General features: G+C 59.9%; 1 protein-coding gene across 4 annotated transcripts in view; it reads right to left on the reverse strand.

The window, feature by feature from the left end:
- The window catches only part of MYO7B (myosin VIIB), a 98,782-nt gene that overhangs the window by 586 nt on the left and 79,209 nt on the right, over positions 1–18,987 (reverse strand). Inside the window, exons 27-47 of one of the 4 annotated variants that reach the window (XM_074399810.1) lie at positions 16,476–16,602; positions 14,632–14,751; positions 13,295–13,468; positions 12,393–12,620; positions 11,136–11,303; positions 9,858–9,975; positions 9,640–9,766; positions 8,460–8,623; positions 7,193–7,374; positions 6,082–6,212; positions 5,641–5,798; positions 5,231–5,384; positions 4,570–4,725; positions 3,645–3,750; positions 2,715–2,828; positions 2,478–2,565; positions 1,919–2,025; positions 1,247–1,432; positions 832–948; positions 528–611; positions 237–356 (exon numbers count right to left, since the gene is read on the reverse strand). In XM_074399810.1, coding sequence (XP_074255911.1) covers positions 237–356; positions 528–611; positions 832–948; positions 1,247–1,432; positions 1,919–2,025; positions 2,478–2,565; positions 2,715–2,828; positions 3,645–3,750; positions 4,570–4,725; positions 5,231–5,384; positions 5,641–5,798; positions 6,082–6,212; positions 7,193–7,374; positions 8,460–8,623; positions 9,640–9,766; positions 9,858–9,975; positions 11,136–11,303; positions 12,393–12,620; positions 13,295–13,468; positions 14,632–14,751; positions 16,476–16,602 — 2,929 coding nt within the window. Of the gene's footprint in view, positions 1–236; positions 357–527; positions 612–831; positions 949–1,246; positions 1,433–1,918; positions 2,026–2,477; positions 2,566–2,714; positions 2,829–3,644; positions 3,751–4,569; positions 4,726–5,230; positions 5,385–5,640; positions 5,799–6,081; positions 6,213–7,192; positions 7,375–8,459; positions 8,624–9,639; positions 9,767–9,857; positions 9,976–11,135; positions 11,304–12,392; positions 12,621–13,294; positions 13,469–14,631; positions 14,752–16,475; positions 16,603–18,987 lie in introns of those variants that run through there. The other 3 variants (XM_074399811.1, XM_074399813.1, XM_074399812.1) reach the window with 3 other exon arrangements.

Below are 18,987 nucleotides of genomic sequence, written 5' to 3' on the forward strand. Positions count from 1 at the left end.
GCTGGGTCTCCCTCTCTCCTGGGAATGGGCCAAAGGTGTAGGGGGTCCCGCCTGGCCTTGCCACTTTGTCTGCTGGTCCTGGGGATGCACCCAGTCCCCCTCCAGGTGGTCTGGCCCTGGCTGGGCCCTGGGACCAAGCCCTCTTAGTGAGCCACTTAAAAAGGGTGGGGCGGGGAAGCCGGTCCCCAGCAGCTCTGTCCCGTGCATCTTGGCTGGGAGAAGGGACCTGGGCTCACCAGGGAGGTCTCGCACAGCAGGCGGCTGCCACGGCCCAGGCTCCCCAGCGCCATGTGGAAGTAGGTGCTGCCGCTGCTCCAGCTGGAGATCTTGGTGAAGGGATAGGTGGTGAGCAGCTCCTGGGGGCAGAAAGTGTGGGTGGGCAGAGTGCCTCCAAACTCATGGGCTGTGCGTGTGTTAGGGGACAGGAGAGAGGCAGGACAGGACACATCACAGAGATGACCACAGCCCCACCTGCACGGGTCCCTGGACCAGGTGGCCCCCAGCCCCTCCGGAGGCCCAGCAGCTACCTTGGTCTTGGGGTGGATGAGCAGAACCCCACGTCGGTTGATGGCGATGAGGATGATGTCGGGGTAGGAGGGCTCTGAGGTTTGCTGAGAGGGAGGGACACGGTGGTCACAGTCCAGCCCGGGAGGCCAGGCTGCACCTCCCAGGAGCTCACCTGGGCCACACGCGCATATACATGCATGTCCACACACTCCAGCCTTGCGGCCAGCCCCAACCAAGATGTGTGTGGGTTGATGCTGGGCCTGCCAGGGCAGTGTTGAGGGCGGCCTCCTTGGGTAGGAGGCCTGGGCGAGGGGCAAGGCCTACCTTCACCTCGAAGAAGGCGGACCCGAAGGTGGGCCACCGGCAGATCCACTTCAGGAAGGCCACCTTGGCCTCCTGCACGGTCTTGTCCTTGTGCTTGTCATAGGCCAGAGGGATGCTCTGGAGAACGGGAGGGCCAGTAAGGGCCTGGGTGCCCAGAGGCCCCCAAAGCCTCGGTGAGGGCAGCACTTGCCTATCCCAGGGCCAGTGCGGGGGGAGAGGGGGAGTGCAGCATGGGACAGAGTCTCAGAGGCACCATGGACAGCATGGGAAGCTGTGGTATACGTGGAGCCAGCCCACCATCCACACCACCCATGTGCACCCACGTGCCCTTGGAGCCCAGGCAGGCCATGGCACTGGGGCAGGGTCCCCGGGAGGGGCAGCAGCCCAAGGACCGTTCCCCAGCCCCGTCAGGGACCTTTTTCCACTCCTCCAAGGACATCAGGCGTGTGAGGTTCTCGGGCACCAGTTCCCTCAGGATCTTGGGGACACTAGCCAGCTGGGACCGGTCATTGTCAAACTGGGCCTTGTAGATGAGGCCTGCCAGGTGAATGGCGTCCTCCCGCGAGCACTTGTGGAACCCACGCAGGTACTTGGGCAGCTCCTGAGTGGTGGACACACTGGGCATGCCAGGTGTCCCGCTGTGGCCCACCCAGCCCGACCTCTTTCTCGCTTAGGTGGTGGGGACCCGGGGCTTAGATCACTCCATCCAGGGCAGACTGAGCAGGGCAGAGTTTCAGGCCGGGGGAATGACCTGAGTCAGGGCAGGGCCCCCGGACATCTGCGTGGGGGTGATGGCCTGCTCCACCCATGTGGTTGGACCTGCGGGCCGAGGCCACTGCTCCATGGGCTGCAGGACCTTCTGCCCCACCCTCCCCAAGTCATGCTGCAGGTGCCAGTGCAGTCACTGTCCCCAAACACTGCTGCCCTCTGCTCCTGCTTCCAGAGGCCTCAGGGGCGGCTTCTGCCTACCACGTGGGTACCCAAGGCCGAGGCTCACCCTGCCCTGGCCTGCTGGCTTCTACAGCCTCAGAAGAGGTGTGGGAGAATGAGGTGGCCCCAATGCCCCCCAGGGCAGCCTGCCTGGTACCTGGTGGTAATGGAGTATGGTGTCCGCGTTCACATCCTTCCCTGGGACTACGTTGAGCCACAATTTCCGCATGAAGTACACCTGGTAGGGGAGTGTCACGGGGGCCCCTGGGCGAGGGCCAGCAGTGGGCACCAAGCGTATCCCGACAGGTGCCGCCAGCCCTGACCCCCTGCCACCCTCACACTGTGCCTGCCACCTGCCTGCCTGGAAAGCCTCCACCCTTCTTCCTCCCCGGCCTCCATCTCTTCCCTAGCCTAGCCTTCAAGACTAGTACAGAGGCTGCCTTCTCCAGGAACATTCCCAGAGTCCCCCAGTGCCCCATGGGGTTCATGCCTCTCAGCCCCGGGCATCCTTCATCACCCAGAGGTCAGCTATGTGCTCCTGCCTGAGCTGGGAGGCCCCAGGGCCTGGTTGTCCCCACAACCCAGAGACACACAGGGGAATGAATGGATGAATGAATTGCCATGGGCCCTGCAGGAGGCCCTGCCCATGGAGGCCGACAGCACCCCCTTGCCCCATCCAGCCACGCCTTCCCCCGGCTCCACAGAGGCCTCCTCACCTTCTTTCTGTGGCTTGTTCTTCTTCACCCAGTCAGACACCTGCCTCAAGGAGTCAAAGAAGAAGTCTCCCTCCTTCTGGCTGATGACCTGGGGCAAGGGAAGGTACAAGGAAGTTGGGTGACTTCCAGGGGACAGTCTTGGTCCAGCACCAGCGCCCTGGCATGCTGAGGGCCCCTAGGCAGCACCTAGGGCCCTGCTCACTGCCCGCCTGCCCGCCCAGCCCCAGCCTAGCCCACCTTGTCTGTGATCTTGATGAAGAGGCTGCAGCCCTCCCAGGAAGCCAGCTGCAGCCTGGTGGCAATGCTGTCACACACATCCCGCACCCGCGTGTTGGCACCCACTTCCAGCATCTGGACAGAGAGGCGCCTGGTGAGGCGTGGGGCCTGGCTAGGGGCCAGCGCAGCCCGGGATGACCCTTCCTAGCCTGGCACTTTTGCTCCTTCATCAGACCTGGGCTGGATGTGGTCTGCCCTGAGCAGGGCAAGCCTCACTTCCAGAACCTTGGCCAGAGGTTCACATTGTTCAGTCCCAGCCTTTGCTGTCCTGGGGCCCTGGAGGCCTGGCCTTTTGACACGCCTTGAGAGCCCAGCAGCCAGACTATGGGAACTTCCTACTACTGGGACTCCACTGTCCCCAAGGCCAAAGAGACCATCCTGCTGTTGGAGAGGGTGTGAGGCGGCACTGCCCACCTCCACCACTCAGCCTGCTTGTATCTGCTCCCCTGGCCAAGGCCTCTGTGTCACGGCTGGGTCCTGGTGGCCTCCCACCCGTCCCCTGTCTCCTTTGTTCCTCCAGCAGCCATGGCAGGCTCTGTGCGCAAGGCACACCCAGTGGGGATACCTGCTCCCTTGCGCCCCAGCTGGTCAGAAACCCCTAAGGGCCCCCAAGTCCAGGGACTTGCCCTTGCTGCCCACCCCTCTGTCCTCTCTCCTGTGTCCTAGGCCTGGATCCTCCAACTCATGCCTTGAGACCGGCCCGACTTCCAAAGCGCCCAAGGGCAGGCAGAGCCTGCATTCCATGGTGAGGGGACAGGAGACTGCTGAAGATGGGACAGCCCTAGAAAAGGCCCTCCAAGGGTGACCAAGAGCAGGCTGGGCCAGTAGGGACGGTGCCCCATGGCCTCCGGAGGTCTGACACTTGCCGGGGAGACCAGGGCAGGGGCTCACCTCGCTGGTGTCATTGGGGAAGAAGATCTTGTGGCAGATGCGGGAGACGCTCTCCTCCGCTGCCTCCACCTCCACCTGGTGTGGGGGCTGCTTCCGAGGCCCTGTCCTGAGGGCAACAGTGCGTGCTGCAGGTGCCCCCCAACCTCATCCTCACCCATGCCCCAGCCCCCATGTGGGCCCTAAACTATGTGCCAGAAACAAAGGAAAAATAACACCACTGGCCAACGCTAGGGGTGGTTTCGGCCCCTTGTACATCCCCGGGGGCTGCCCCTGGCTCAGAGGTGGCGATGATGCAGCTGTACCAGAAGGGAAGGGCCAGGCCAGGGGCTCCCATGGAGGCGCCGGTGGACAGGGCTGGCTGTGTTCTTGTTCTCACACAACAGGGGCATCGGGCAGGGGCTCCGGCAGGGCCTCTAGTGGGGCGCCCACCTCCCTCTGTGACCATGGTTGGCACTGAAATCATGGCCACTCCCGTGGTCAACCCGCCGCTTCACGGCCACAGGAGGCCAAACCCGAGGACGCAGAAGGGGTGGGGGAGAGCAAAGAGCCAAGGAAGAGCTTCCTGGCTGTGGGCGGAGGAGCGGGCTGCATGGACTTGGAGGGACGGGCCTAACCTTAGCCTCAAGGGCCTGAGCTGGGGCACCCAGGTCTCCCTCTATCCCTTAGGCAGTGCCTCTGTGCCACCGCCGGGCAGGGATGGCGCAGGGGAACTGGTGGTTATGACTGAGCCTCCCCTTGACCTTCCTGGGCCTCACCCTCCACCCTCTTCTCTGGTGACTCAGGGTCCAGTCCTGCCTCCCAAGCTGACACTGGCTTCTGGAGAGTCCTCGGGGACTGTGAGCTCCTGGAGGCCTGGCTAGTTCCCACAGCATCCCAGCTTTGCCGGCCCAGGGCCAGTGCTGGGGGCTGGAGGTGCTGGCCTCACCTCAGAACCCTCTGGATGCGGCGGCTGCAGTCGGGGGCCAGCAGCTTCCCCCTCCGAGTGTCTATGAACTTCTGGGCGTGGGGCAGCAGCCCCTTGCCGGGTGGGAAGAGGCCTGTGCAGAGCCACAGCAGCTGCCAGCCTCGCTCCTCACTGTGCCTGCAGGGAGGTGGCGTCTGTCAGCTGGGAGGGGCTCCTCAGGGGGCCCAGGCCAGGAAGGCACCCTGGGGAGCAGGGATGGATGTGAGACCTGCCTGGGGTCTGGAGGCCCCGAGGGGAAAGACACCAGCCAGGTGGCACCATGCCAGCTGTGCCCAGCTGCCCAATGCCACCGGCTTCTGCACCCTCAAGATGGGGGGGTAGGCATTGCACCCATTTTGTGGAGGAGGTCACTAAGGCTCAGAGAGGCCATGGGCTACCAGGTCACACAGGGAAGGTGGGTGAGGGCAGGGCCCAGGGCAGGGCCGTCCTCTCCTCCTCTGACCGCCCCCAGGACATCAGCAGAGCAGACCAAGGGCCCCAGTCCTTTCCACTGCTGACACAGGCGCCCAGGCAGGGGTTCTGTGGCCACGAGCTGCAGTGCTCCCTCTGAGCCTCAGCCCGGCCTCAGGGGCTGGGACGAGGACTGAGGGTGCCAGCGCGTGCTGGCCGCCGTCCAGCAGACCTGTTGGAGTTGTGCGTCAGCTGCTTCAGGATCTGGCAGTAGACCTCGTCCCGCAGGGCCTCGTGCTGCAGGGCCAGCGTGAAGATCTGGTCGGTGAGCTCCACAGTGGGCCGGGCCTGCCGAGAAGGGTAGTCGCCCATGTACCGGAGGATGGGTGTGGCTGTCAAGGAGCACAGCGCTGGGGCGGCCCCACGCTGACCCGAATGGGGATAGACGCTGACCCTGACCTAGGCCTCTCGCTGGCTCCCGACCCCAGCCCTGTGGTGAGCCACATGTGGGCTCTGTCCCACCACTCTGGGTTTCTCAGACCTGGGCTCCTCTGCCCTAGGGCACAGCTGTAGGGCTGAGAGGTGCTGGGTGCCTGTGCCCTGGGGTTGGTGAGGTGCGGGCAGGTTGGCAGGGAAGGATATCGACAAAGATCTGGCAGGTGACGTCCCAGAGGTCGATGTTGGCGTGGACTTGCTTGAGCAGCGGCTGTCGCAGTGGCTCGGAGGAATAGGCCCACAGATGGCCGCGGGCACGGGAAAGGGGCAGCACGGCTCTGCTTCCGGTCTCCTTCTCTGGAGCCCTGGGACGTCAGAGGCTGGCATGAGGCCTGCCTCATGGCTTTCTCTGTCCTCTGTCTGACACCCCTGGGTGGCTGCGGGAGAGCCGGAGTACCCTCCCCTGCTGAAAACCACTTCTGACTTCCTTGGTCTGAGGAGGCCAGGCAGGCTCTGCATGGGTGGCATGGCCTCCTGCAACCGTCAGTGGGTGCAGTGGGGTGGGGCAGGGCTTGGGGTGGGGGTGCAATGGGGTGGGGCGGGGCTGGGGTGGAGGTGCAATGGGGTGGGGTAAGGCTGGGGGAGCACCTGAAGAACTCGTAGGAGAATTCCTCCAAGGTGTGTGGCTTTTCCTTGGGTGGCTCCTTGGTCTGTAGCTCTGCAGGCTGCCCTTCCTGGGCTGCCAGCTTCCGCTTCTCTGGTGACATGGCGAGCAAGCTCTGGAAGGGGCACAGGCCTGTGGGTTCCCAGGAGCCATGCCTACGAGGCCCTTCCTGCAGGCTCTTCCTGGCCTGGCTGCCTCAGTGACTTGGGAGGGGTCAGGCACAGGGCTGGACAGGTCAGGGCTTACCCACACCCGTGTCACCTGCCTCGTGACCCAGAATGGTGGCGCTGCCCATTGGTGCCCTGTCTCCTTTCCCTTGGGAGGGTGAGCGGCAATGGCTGTGGTGACCGCATCACCCGTTCTGGGGGCCACAGCACTCTGGGTTTCTCAGACCGCCACCTCCTCAGCTCCCCTTCGCCACAGTGCCTCCCTTCAGGGCCACCTCTCACCCCAGCCCTGCCTGCCTGGTCCGCCACCAACTTCAGGCCTCAGCACAAATGTCCCTCCCTCAGGGATGCCTTTCAGACTGGGTGAGCCCCCACCCTATTATTTGTCCCCCTCCTTGGTGGCACTTAGCACAGTTGCCATCCATTCATCATTATCTGCCCAAATGTCTGCCCTGAGGGTGGAGCTGCTGTTATGCCCAGCCTTGTACAGCAGACACAGGGCACATACTTGGTGCTCAGTATGTACGTGTTGCAATGCCTGCCATTCCTGCCTTCCCAGAGGCTGGTCTTGGGGGCTAAGGTGGGTGGTTCCCCTGTTCAGAGAGAGACTTGGCCCCGCTTTGGGTCAGAGTGTAAATGAAGCAGAGAAATATTGGGTTTGTCCCCAGGACACACCCATGATGGAAGAGGGAGGGAACATCCATTTATTGAGCACCTACTAAGTACGAAGAGCTGGGCTGGTACTGCACACACACCTTGTTGCAGCAATCGGAGGGGCTGGCAGGGCTGGCCCCATGCCCTGGTAGCCTTCCTGGCCTCTTCTAGGTGGGCTGAAGGCCCTGAGCTTGGCCTCCCAGCTGGGCATCCCAAGACCACTCCACCCTGCCCTCGTGTGCCCAGGCTGAGGAAAGCTGAGCATGCCAGTTACCAGCAGTTGTGCCGAGGGCTTGGTGACCGTGGGAATGGTGTAGAGGCAGGCCGTGGGCACCAACCCCGTCTTGCCTGTCCTGTCGTTCTGGCCAAGGGTCCACTTCTCAGAGGCCAGAAGCCCCTGCTTCTTTGTCAGGACCAACAAGTCCCCCTTCTTGAAGGCCAGGAGGGTGGCGTCATCTGTAAGGCCAGGGCACAAGGAACAAAATGCTGCCATTTGCTGAGGGCTCTGCAGGGCCAGTGGCTGTGCTGGCATTTTGTGGGCCATCTCCTTTGATGGATGGAGCCAAGCACAGGGTGGTGGGCAGAAGACCACTCTGAGAGTGAGTGGGGTGGGACTGGAACCTTGGCGCCCCAGAGGGCTGTGACCTGCTGCACCGCACAGGCACAGAGCCCAGGGTGGGCAGTGGCTTGAGAGATCTGACTGCCGCCCCAGCCCTGGGAGACCCTCGGAGGGCTGGCCAGGAGCAGGGCTGAGGGATGGAGGGTGCACAGGCTGGCAGTCCCCACGCCTGGCCTGAGTGCTGCCTGCCTCTCTAGCCCACTCCTTACCTGGAATTTAGAGATGGCAATCATCTTTCCCTTGTGCGGTGGTGGCCATAAGGACTGAATGGGGTGACAGGGCGGCACATCTTGGGCTGACATTTCTCACTCTCAAAAACTCCATGCACAGGCTATTCTGCTGCATCCCACCCAGCACCCCCTTCTGAAGCCCTTCTGAAGCCCCTGCACCAACCGCCCCACACCGCCCATGACTGCCTGGCCAGCAGCCTGGGCTGTGGGCGTCATGGGGCTTTGTCAGGCTCCCCTGTAGTCCACAGACACAGCGCAGCTGTCACTGGAGTGCTGGCTTGCAGGAGAGCTGTGACTGGGAACTAGGTTCTCACCCCCTTGAGCTGCGTGACCCTAGGTGTGCTACTTCCATCTCTGGACCTCTAGCCTCATGTCTGTTAAAAAGGGCGATGGGGTGTTTCTGCAGCCGTGCACCGTGGGGATGGGCCGGCCTGCCTTGGTGCTTCTGCAGCCATGCAGCCCTGAGCATGGCTGGCCTTGCCGGGCTGGAGACCACCTCCTTCAGCCCCTCATTTTGTAGAAGAGGAAGCAGTGGCTGAGAGAAGGTAGGGCCTTGTCTAAAGCTGCCCCCACAGAGCTTTGGAGTGCTCCCTGCCTCTGCTTGCCTTGCGGCTGCTGTGTATGGAGATGGGCACGCCACCTCCCTACAGACCCCACGCATGGCCCTCCCCCCACCCCACCCCGTCCGGCACCTGTGGCCTTCCTGTCCTGCAGGGCCATGGTGAACACGGACCTCTCCTTCAGGCCCTCCAGGAACAGGGCCACCAGCTCAGCGATGGCCACGCTGCTGGGTGACACGAACTCGTACTCCTCGTGCATCGTGGAGAGCAGCAGTCTCTGCCCGCCCTGGGCCTCCCTGGAGACCAATGGCAGCGTAACCAGGAGCCCTCCCTACCTCCCCCGATCCAACCCCTAAACAGCCTTGGGAGGTGGGGTTGGGGTTTCTGAGTCACAGATGAGGATATAGAGCTGCTCTGCCAGGGCCAGGACTGGTCCAGACACTGCTGCAGGGCTGGGCAAACGAAGGACAACAGAGCACAGTGCCCCTCGGAGGCTATGAGTGGTACAGCCCATGTGTGGGGTTAGCTCTGGGCAGATAATGAGGTGGCCGGTGGGCAGGGGCACCACAGGGACACTGCGAAGGTTAGAGCTGAGATGAGCCACCGGTGCTCACTCTGAGCCACCTAGCCTCGGTATGCCTCAGTTTACTCATCTGCAGAATGGGTGATGCTGTCAGGAGTTCCTGGCATACAGGAAAGCGCCCAGCAGGGTCAGCCTCAGTGAGTGGTGGCCACCATACACCTGGCATAGCCCAGTGATGTGTGTGCCACCCCGTAGTGTGCTTTAACTAAGGGGTGCATGGGCAGGGCTTGGGTGGGGCATGGAAAAGTTCCCAGGCAATGACAGCCATGGAGACCCATGGGGGTGGGGGTCAGCCCCCAGCCTAAGAGGCCACTCAGCCCTGCCCAATGCCCCTGGTCAGCCCAGGCACTGCCCCTTGCCCCCTCCCAGATAATCTGTACCCTCCAGGCCACCAATTCTTGTCCATGACAAAGACAGGAGCCTTTGAAATAAGTGCATGCCAGAGGCTGCACGCTTCTGTGCCCTTTCTGGGTGGATCTGGGTTTCAAAGAGAAGCTGCCAGTGCAACGCGTGATGCCCCAATGGAGTACTTAGGGGGCAGTGAAGCCTGGCACAGGAGGGTGGGGCTCCCAAGTTCGGTAGCCACCATACACGTTGATTCTTGTCCCTCCACCCCAGCCTGGCACCCGGGACAGCACGCCGCCCCTCTCTCCATCTCTCCCTGAGCCCCCAGAGGTATCCAGACAAGGACTCAGGGTGTGAGGAGAGATCTTCCCTCGGGGTCCCCACCTGTTGGTGGCCAGACCCATGACCTCTGGGAAAGAAAGTTCCAGCAGCGTCTTCTCCCGCTGGTCCAGAAAGCACAGCCCCTTCCAGTTAACAGCCAAGATCAGCTTCGTCTTGGGCAGACGGGAACCTGGCCGGGAGAGACGGCAGTGTGAAGGCTGCATGGGATCCCCGGGTGCCCAGCCGGCACCTGCTCCCTGCCCCTCACCAGATGCCATTACCTGAGAGTGTGATGACTTCAAAGAGCCGGGAGAAGAGCAGCGGCCACTGCAGGAGGGCGGCGTCCACCACCTGCTCTCGCACGGCCAGTGTTGTGGCTTGCTTCTGGGTGTATGGGGCCTGAGGGGACATCCTGCGTGTCACCTCCATCACCTGCCTCCCCTAGCGAATCCCTCACCCAGTGCTCAGGGTAAAAGAGTTAATGGATCTTTCTGAGAAGGCTCTACTTAAAGCAAGGCGGGTGCCTGGAGATAGATTCTGCAGGGAGGCACCTGGGATGTCCCTAGGGACCTGGTGCAGCCCTCTTCTACCTGGGAGAGGTGTGGGGATGCTTTAGGAGGTGGCTCTGAGGAGGGAGGAAGGCTGTGCCCTGTCCTCTCATTAGCATCTGCAGGGCAGGGCTGTGCTAGCTGTGGGAGGCACTGTCTGCAGGCCCCAGCCCAGGCTGGCTGTTGCAGCGCACGCCTTTTGGGTCTGTGACTTGCCCCGCACGTGAGGGCGTCTTGCTGCGAGTCTGCGTCGAGCGTGCCTCTCCTTCCTTCTCTGGAGCTCTTCTGTGTCTCTGGGGGCCTCTCTCAGGGACCACCTCTAATTGCTTGTCTTCCAGTTTTCTTCCTTCCTCTTTCCTGACTCCCCGCCTTCGCCCTTTCCTCTCCCCGGCGCCACTTCCTGACATAGAGGAAGGTGACGCTGGGTCCCTCACTGACTATAATGTCCAGCTGAACTTTGTTTTCCCTGTTTGCTGAATACAGTGTTATTTCTTAAAAAGTGGCTGGGTACTCTTCATACACTGGCTTTGGGAATGCAATCAATGTGTCAAATCTGAAGGGTGACTTGAAAATACTCGGTATGTATCAAATGTTTAGAATGTCCATACACTCTGACCTGAGGGTTCCCATGCACCCGGAGAGAGGAAGCTGAGGCTTGGGGCCAGGCAGGGGGGCCCCAAGGGCATGGCATGGCCAGCAGTCAGCTGCTGCAGGGTCCCTCTCATGCTGAGAGGCCAGGGCTTGGCCAGACACCGCAGTGCACACCAGCCCCAGGACCCATCCAAGAAACTAGCTTGGAAGAAAGAAGGTGGCCAGGGCCTGTGACAGGCAGCTGAACTGAGTGGGACTGCTTAAACCTGAAGGGACAGGGCTCTACTTAAGTGTCAAGGCAAAGCTTGCTGCTCCCCAGGGGGTGGGGATTGCCGGGAGGGAATCCAGCCCCTCTACATAATCCCCCACCACCCCGAAGGAGAGCCCTCGGCCGGGTGCCGGGGCTGCATGCAGGCTGACCTTGGCGCAAGCGGCAGTGACGAGGCTAGCCCACCTGTCTGGGGGCTTGGTCCTGTACAGTTTATGGGGGACGCAGCTGGGCAGCAGCTCCTGGACAGCCTTGCTCTCTGCTGAGGCGCCGAGCTGCACGTAGCAGTGCTGGGCCAGAAGCTCCACCAGCTCTTCCTCCTGCACAGCCCAGGGCACCCACAGGGGTGAGGGAGACACGTGGGAGCCCCCTCCCCCACAGGATGCCCCTGTCCCATAGCCAAGTTCTCGCCCCAGCACAGGGGAGCTGAGCTGCAGCTCGGGCAGGATGTGCCTCCTCCCCACCTGCCCTGGCTGGGCCAGCACGCAGGCCGGGAATCCCGGAGGCTTCGGCTTGAGCCCCATCGGCCCTCTGCTGAGAACAATGGCTGCTCTCCCCTTCTTGGGTGGACCCCAGCAGGGCTACTCTGAGTGGGCAAGGTCTTCCCCCATCTGAGCTCCAGTTCTCGCTTGTCAAGGGAGACCAGTGGCCCTCCCTGCGGGGTTTCTGCCGGGGCTCAGCTGGACAGGAGCCTGTGTGAGGCACCAGTACGGCCCGGCACACCAGGGACCCAAGGAGCCCCTTCCCTCTGTGACACAAAAGCCTCTGGAAGCCTGGTCCCTGCACTCCCTGCCCCATGCCTGTTCCAGGCAGGCTTCCCCGCCTGCTGCGGCTGCCTCCAGTGGGTCCCGGCACAGCATATTCCTGACTCGGCACAGGGAGGGTTGTGCCTGCTGCCCCCAGAACTTCAGGGGCAAAATCTCTCTCCTTTCTCATGATCACCCTACAAAAGAGCTCTTGGCACACTCTGCACAGTCCAGATGAGGGTCCCCCACGAGTCCCCCAAATCAGATGAGGGCTTGTCAAGGGCTCCTCAGCAGTGACAGGACTTTCCAAGGTCACAATACCAAGAAGGGGGAATGGGATTCAGACTCAGGCCGAGGGTTCCAAGGCCACGTCCTTGACCACCAGGTCCCACTGCCCATAAACAGAGCAGGAGAGGTGAGGCCAGGCAGGCCTGGGCCCTGTGGGACCTGCTGCTGGAACCACGTATAGGCTTGGACGAACCTGTGGCCTAAGGGCGGAGGAAACGGAGGCTGGGCCTGGAAGGGACCTGCACCCCTGTAACCCCCTTGCCTGGCCCCTGTTCCTCTGCCCTCGGCCTCCTGCCCCTCTACCTTCTACCTGGCCTCAGAAGCCAGCAGGGCGCCTCCTCTATGCGATGTTTCCCTGGCTCTCAGGCCCCTCACCTTCTCTAAGCTGTACTCGCCGGACCAGACTCCATGGATGACTTGGCGGTAAATGAGCTCGGTGCTGACGGGGTCCTCCCGGGAGTTGTGCCAGGGGGTGAAGAATTCCTTCCGGAAGTAGATGCGCCAGGGTGACTGGCGGTGGCTCTCGCCCTTCTCCTGGGCCAGCTGCTCACACTGGGCAATGGCATCCATCACGTGGTCGCGCCCGCTGCCCAGGGACCAGAACTGAGGCCAGAGGCAGGGGGAGCGGGCGTTAGTGGCTGTAGCATGCCCCACCCTATGGGGACTCCCACCGTTAGCTCCTGCACGTGGAGGACAGGACTTGGGACCCATGGCGCCCAGTGTGGGCTGAGTGGACACTGCTGAGCCTGTTCAGACACCTGAAGGGCTTCTTCATACAGCCATGTCCTGTCTGCCACTCCCCATTACTCTCCCTGCGGCCCTTTCCCTAAGGAGGCAGACATGAGCCTGGCCGCTGCGACTCGGCCCTGGTGCCTGAGCTGGGGCTGACAGCTGTGTGTCTGAATCTGAGGGTGTGGGCGGTGAGGGGCTGTACTGGTGCGACCCTCCATGTTTGCTGCAGAGCTGTCCACAGCTCCTGGGCGTGAGGGGGTTTGGAGCAGGAAACTGGTGTGAGCGCCTGATGTCTGTGCATGACTGCTGGGTGGGGGATCAGGTTTGCACGCGGCACTGCTGGGGCTGAGGTGCAGCTGTGAGGTGACCACGTGAGTGCGGAGGACAGGCTGCCTGCTGTGTGTGTGCACCTGAGCACCTGCCTGTGCCTGGCGGCTGGGAGGGCAGGTGGTGGCTGGGCTGGAAAGGTAAGAGGGCTTGAGCCTCGGGTGCTCTGCCTGGGTGCAGGAGGGAGGCAGCTGAAGGGCAGGGGGCCTGGCTGGTACCTTGTCGTACACGGCGACTTGGAGGGAGAAGCCCAGGTGGTCGCTGAGGCCCTGCTTGTGAGCGATGTGCATGCACACTTCCCGAGATGTGGAGGCTGAGTCCACGGGGACAGTCAGGCTCTCTCCAGTGGCCAAGGTGACCTGGATGGGGATGTGCTTCTTGGACTTGACAGCCTGGGGACACATGAGATTCGGGCCTCTGGCCTCTCAGAACCTGTGGACAGTAGACTGGCACCCCCATCCACCACTTCCCTCCTCCTCCCAGCCCATGGGCCCTGATTGCCATCCCGTGGGTTCCCGGGGGTGGGGTCTCTGAAGCTCCAGGTCAGGGGCTTGGCATGGACAACAAAATTCAGGCCAACAGGTGTTTGCTGCTGGGAGTACAGCCACCAGGCAAGAGCAATGTTAGCCGCAGGCGTCCAGATCCTCTTGGACCTCTCGGGGTGGGGAGTAGCCTCAGGCTGTAGTGGCTGCTTTTATGAGAAGCCTAAACTCGACTTCACCTCACAGGATCAGGAGCTCCTGGGAATCTGAGTCCAGGACTTGGGAACATTTTGGGGCCTTTAAATATTGTTCCCCTGCGTCAACATGCACAGCTACTGCAAATTCACCTACAATTCCAGGGCTCGTGGGAGGGAGGCCCTGTGGGTTCCTGGGCAGGGTGAGAACAGAAAGAAGGTACAGCGGAACTGACCCGCAGCTCCTGGTACAGGGCACCTCGGGCCACAGGGCAAACACCTGCCAGGGTTAGGCTGGGGCCAGAGCTATGTGTAGAGCAGGGTGTTTGAACCCAGGAGGCAGAGGTTGCAGTGAACCAATATTGTGTCACTGCACTCCAGCCTGGGTGACAGGGCAAGTTCTGTCTCAAAAAAAAAAAGCAGAAGAGTCCATGTCCCTCACCACCCTGGCTGGCTGTTCTGAATGACCCTTCCTGAGAAAACAGTGAGAATTCACAGATGACACAGTTGCCAAAGCAGGTGGGGGTGGCACACGCACCTAACAGCAATGTCACCAAGGATGCCAGCTGTGGTGTGACCATTGCCCTTTTCACCAGGTGAAATGCCCTTGGAAGGGAGAGCTGGAAGCAGCTGGCGCATCGTCATGCTAACGAATGGGTCAGGTGATCTTCCCCTTAGCTAGTGGGGCCCTAAGGAAATATGGACTTGGAGGTGGGGGTCACGCCTGAGGAGGCTGAGCCCCAGGGAGACTCACAGGGACCACTGGCTTGGAGAACAAATCTCTCTGTTCTAGGAGAAAGCATCCCATGAGCTGTGCTGCGGGTCCCTGGGAGCCTGCACCACCCCTCACTGTCCACTCTCACCCCTGCCAGCACCTACCTGCAGCTCCAGCCAGGTAGGGGGCTCCACACGCACCCCATTGGCATAGGTGCGTCTCAGGCGCTCGGCACAGAAAGGCCCGTAGGTCGCCGGCCCTTGGCTGATGAAGTTCAGTAGATACTGGTGGGTGAGGAGGGGAGAGGAGAGGTAGACACTCAGAATGGAGGCCAGTTTCTATTCACTGCCCAGGTGGACTAAAGATTCTAATACTCAGTGTTTAAGGGGCGTTGAGGGGACACCCTCACACCTGTGAGAAGGAACATGGATCAGCGTGTTTCTGAGAAGCAGTTTGGCAACGCGTTTTAAATGGTGCATAGTCTTGATGTGTGCACACTCTTTGTTGCCGTGATTCAGGCCTATCCCAAAGGTGGATGTGTGGTTTTGATCATGGTGGCATCCATGGTGATGAGGACTGAAAGATGGACTCTAAATGCCCACCCCCAACTCCATTGCCTTCTGGGACAGCAAGGCATCACAGCTGGCAGGTGGGAGGTTGATACCATGAGAAAAATTATGAAGACAGTAAATGAAAAATGCAGGGCCAGGTGTGGCGGCTCATGCCTGTCATTCCAGCACTCTGGGAGGCCGAGGCGGATCACCTGAGGTCGGGAGTTCGAGACCAGCCTAGCCCACATGGTGAAACCCCATCTCCACTAAAAATACAAAAATTGGCCTGGCATGGTGGTATGTGCATATAATCCCAGCTACTCGGGAGACTGAGGCAGGAGAATCATTTGAACCTGGGAGGCGGAGGTTGCAGTCAGTTAAGGTCATGCCACTGCACTCCAGCCTGGGTGACAGAGCCAGACTCCATCTTTGGTGGCTCATGCCTGTAATCCCAGCACTTTGGGAGGCTGAGGCAGGCAGATCACAAGATCAGAAGTTTGAGACCAGCCTGACCAGTATGGTAAAACCCTGTCCCTACTAAAAATATAAAAATTAGCCTGGCATGGTGGCTTGTGCCTGTAATCCCAGCTACTCGAGAGGCTGAGGAAGGAGAATCGCTTGAACCTGGGAGGCAAAAGTTGCAGTGAACCAAGAGCGCACCACTGCACTTCAGCCTGGGTGACAGAGCAAGATTCGGTCTAAAAAAAAAAAAAAAAAGCTGAAGACTCCATATCCCAAACATGTTTGAGAAAATGTGTTGAAGATCTTTTTTGTCCTACAGAGAGATTTTGTTTCTTCTGCCTTGGGGTGGGGAGGGAGAGCCTGAAAAGTTTACTGGTGTCAGGAGCAGCCCAAGTGCCATGCGCAGTGGCCTCAGTGACCGTGGTTCCTGCTGTCCCCAAGGGGACATGTGAGAAAGTGTTTCCTGTTTGATCACAGGGACCCGATAACACTACAAAAGGCCGGAAGAAAATATGAGTGGAAGTTCCCTCTGGGTGTGAGGATGACTTTTATTTTGGTTTTGGGTGCTCTGCATTTCCACATATTCCTTTTATAATCAGAATTTAAAGGTATATTAAATCAGTGAAGCTTGGGGCCACTAAAACGCGGTCCACCCACCTCCATTTTCAGTCATAAGGACTAGAAAGAGGCACCGTGGCCCATCTCCAGGCAGGGCCAACTCCTGGTCACCTGTCTTTTCAAGGCCCGTGTCATCTACTTTCTCATTTTAGTCCTGAAGAGCCATCCTGGCACCCGAGCCAACGTTAAATGGGCCTGCAGACGCTGCATAGCAGCTGGAAAGGAGCCAGGAGCAGGGCTCTTTTTTCCACCTGGGGAAACTGAGGCCTGGAGAAGTGCAGGCATGGCTGCCCACCTGGCCTGCAGGAGCAGGAGAAACAGGCCACGGACTGGGATTCGTGGACCTGCCCCCTGCCCGCCCTTCCGGGCCCTCTCACCTTCGTGAGCCTCTCTGAGGGTGGGAAGCAGCCCAGGCAGAGGCTGAGCAGGATCCAGCCCCGGGCCAGGCTGCTTGTTTTGAAATTCTCCGAGAGCTGCTTGCAGATCTGACAGTAAATCTCATCCCTGAAAGACACAGACCACTGGGATAGTAGCCTGGGGGCTGGAGAAGGATAGGAGGCAGAGGTACTTGGGCACACAGCTCTTCTGCGTCCCTGGGGGGTCCCCGCTGCAGGGCGCCCCTCCAGCACCAGGGCCCTGCCCAGCCTCCTCCTCTGCACCAGCAGGCTCTGTATCCCTACTCCTTTCCTCTCCACAGCCCATGCTGCTGGTCTTTTAGGGTGGCACTCGGCCTCAAGAAGCAGTGGTTTCTCTAGTCACAGCCTTGTCCCCAGCAGCCGCGCCCCTTGGACAGCCCATCTGCTCCCAGATGTGTGGAGCATTGGACTGCTCGCAGTGACTGCAGTCATTTCTCCCTCTGCCTGGAGGCCCCACCTCCCTTCCTGAATGCAGCCCTTCCCCTCCACAGCAGAGAGAAAAGTGAGGACTTCATGGGAGCCACTCAGCCCCATCTCCTGACCCTTCCCACTCCCACAGGCTGTGGAGCCTTCCCACTCCTGGCAGGGGTGTGCTCGGGGCCGTTCTCTCCTGCATCCTTCCCCATGGACTCAAGCCTCTATCACGTTATAAAAGTGTCCCATTAGCACCTCAAATCCCACATCTCCAGAAGCCAGCGTCTTTCTCCTAATACTCAGTGGTGTGCCGGTAAATGTTTATCAACCAGCTCTCGCAGGAAGAAAAGCCCAGTTCATGGCATGCGCTTATTTGTGTGGTGTAAATGTCCCCACCAAAGCCAATGTCTACTGCGACAGGACGGCAGCGAACAGAGTTGGGAAGTGATGTGCATGGTCAGCTCTGTGAGTTCCTGCATCCCTCCTCTTTCTGTGGTCTTCAGGGATTGCAGGGATCGCCATCAGCCATTCACCCAAACTGGAAATCTGAGGGTCATCCTGGAGTCTCCCATCCCTTCATTCCCCTAATCCAACCCACCACCATACACTGCCATCTGTCTTCTGCAATTCCTCATTAGCTCTCTCTGGAACTCTGTAGCAGCCGTGCCTGGCCTTCCAGCCACAGGTTCCATCCTACCACATTGCCGGAGAGGTCTTTCTGGAAGTCAGATATGATCATGATGCTCTCTTGCTTAAAACTTTCCCTACTTCCCTTAGGATAGAATTTAAACTCCAGGCCCCAACTACAGCAAACCATTTAGAAATTTCAGATCCTTCACGCTGTCTCAAGGTTGATCTATTTACCCTTTTCCTCTGTCTGGCAAACACTCATGCTCCTTCCTGGCCCAGGCAGGCACGAAGGTCACTCCTCCTTGGTGCCCCTATGGGGCCCTGAACAGGCCCCCATCTTAGCACATGCTGACATTGTGAGTTTCCTGGTCTTCTCATGCCCCACAACTAAAGGGAGAGTTCCTCTAGGACAGAGCCATGTCTTCCTCATCTCTGTGTCCCCAGCCTCAGGCCAGGACCTGACCTAGAATGGGTGATCAGCAAGTGTGTATGGAATGCGTGACAGACGTGGAATGGGGCATCTGCTTTGTCTGGGAATTTCACCAGATCCTGCAGCCAAGGACAAATTGGTGCTTACATCTGACATTCTAAAGAGACACATTCTTGTAGGATTTACTAAAAGGTGGCAGAACTAGTGCAGCCACCATGCCACCTCCAGCCTGCACAGGGAAGACAAGACATTTGTAATGTGATTCCTAGAAGGGACTTCATGTGTGTAAAGGGATCTATGGCCCATTTCCAGGCCCTGTAAGTGATGAGGGTGGTGAGGGGGACCCCAGGAGAAATACCAAGAGAGATGGGGGCTGTCTGCCAGAGAAGAGACCCATGTTACTCCCCATCTGATGCCTGCAGAAGCCCATTTACCACCTCCCAGGGTACTAGATTAGAGCCTGTTGACTGAGTTCTTGCCAGTGCTTGACTTTTGTATCCTGGAGTTGGGGACCTCCATGAACAAAGCGATTAGTGCCTACTTGTTACTCCCCATCTGATGCCTCCAGAAGCCCATTTACCACCTCCCAGGGTACTAGATTAGAGCCTGTTGACTGAGTTCTTGCCAGTGCTTGACTTTTGTATCCTGGAGTTGGGGACCTCCATGAACAAAGCGATTAGTGCCTACTTGCTCCTGGAGAATTCTGAGCCCATCTTGATGGGCAAAGAGGAGAGAGGACAGTCAACAAAAGTGAGCTGCACATGTACCGTATGGCTGGGCAGGCATGAGCTTCCTGCTGACCAAAAGATGTCATGGAAGGAGCTGGCTTCAGGCATCCAGCTGGGATTCTGCACAAGTGGGCAGCCCATTTTCTAGAAGACCCCAGCTGTAAAAGGCTGTGGGATGTTCCTCTTCAGCCTAGAGTCAGTAGGAAGTCTCAAGGGATCAGTATTGGACAGTATCACTTCTGGCCACCAGCAATGTATGGGAGTGCTTACA

Source organism: Saimiri boliviensis, chromosome 5, assembly GCF_048565385.1.
Source record: "Saimiri boliviensis isolate mSaiBol1 chromosome 5, mSaiBol1.pri, whole genome shotgun sequence".
Lineage (NCBI taxonomy): Eukaryota > Metazoa > Chordata > Mammalia > Primates > Cebidae > Saimiri > Saimiri boliviensis.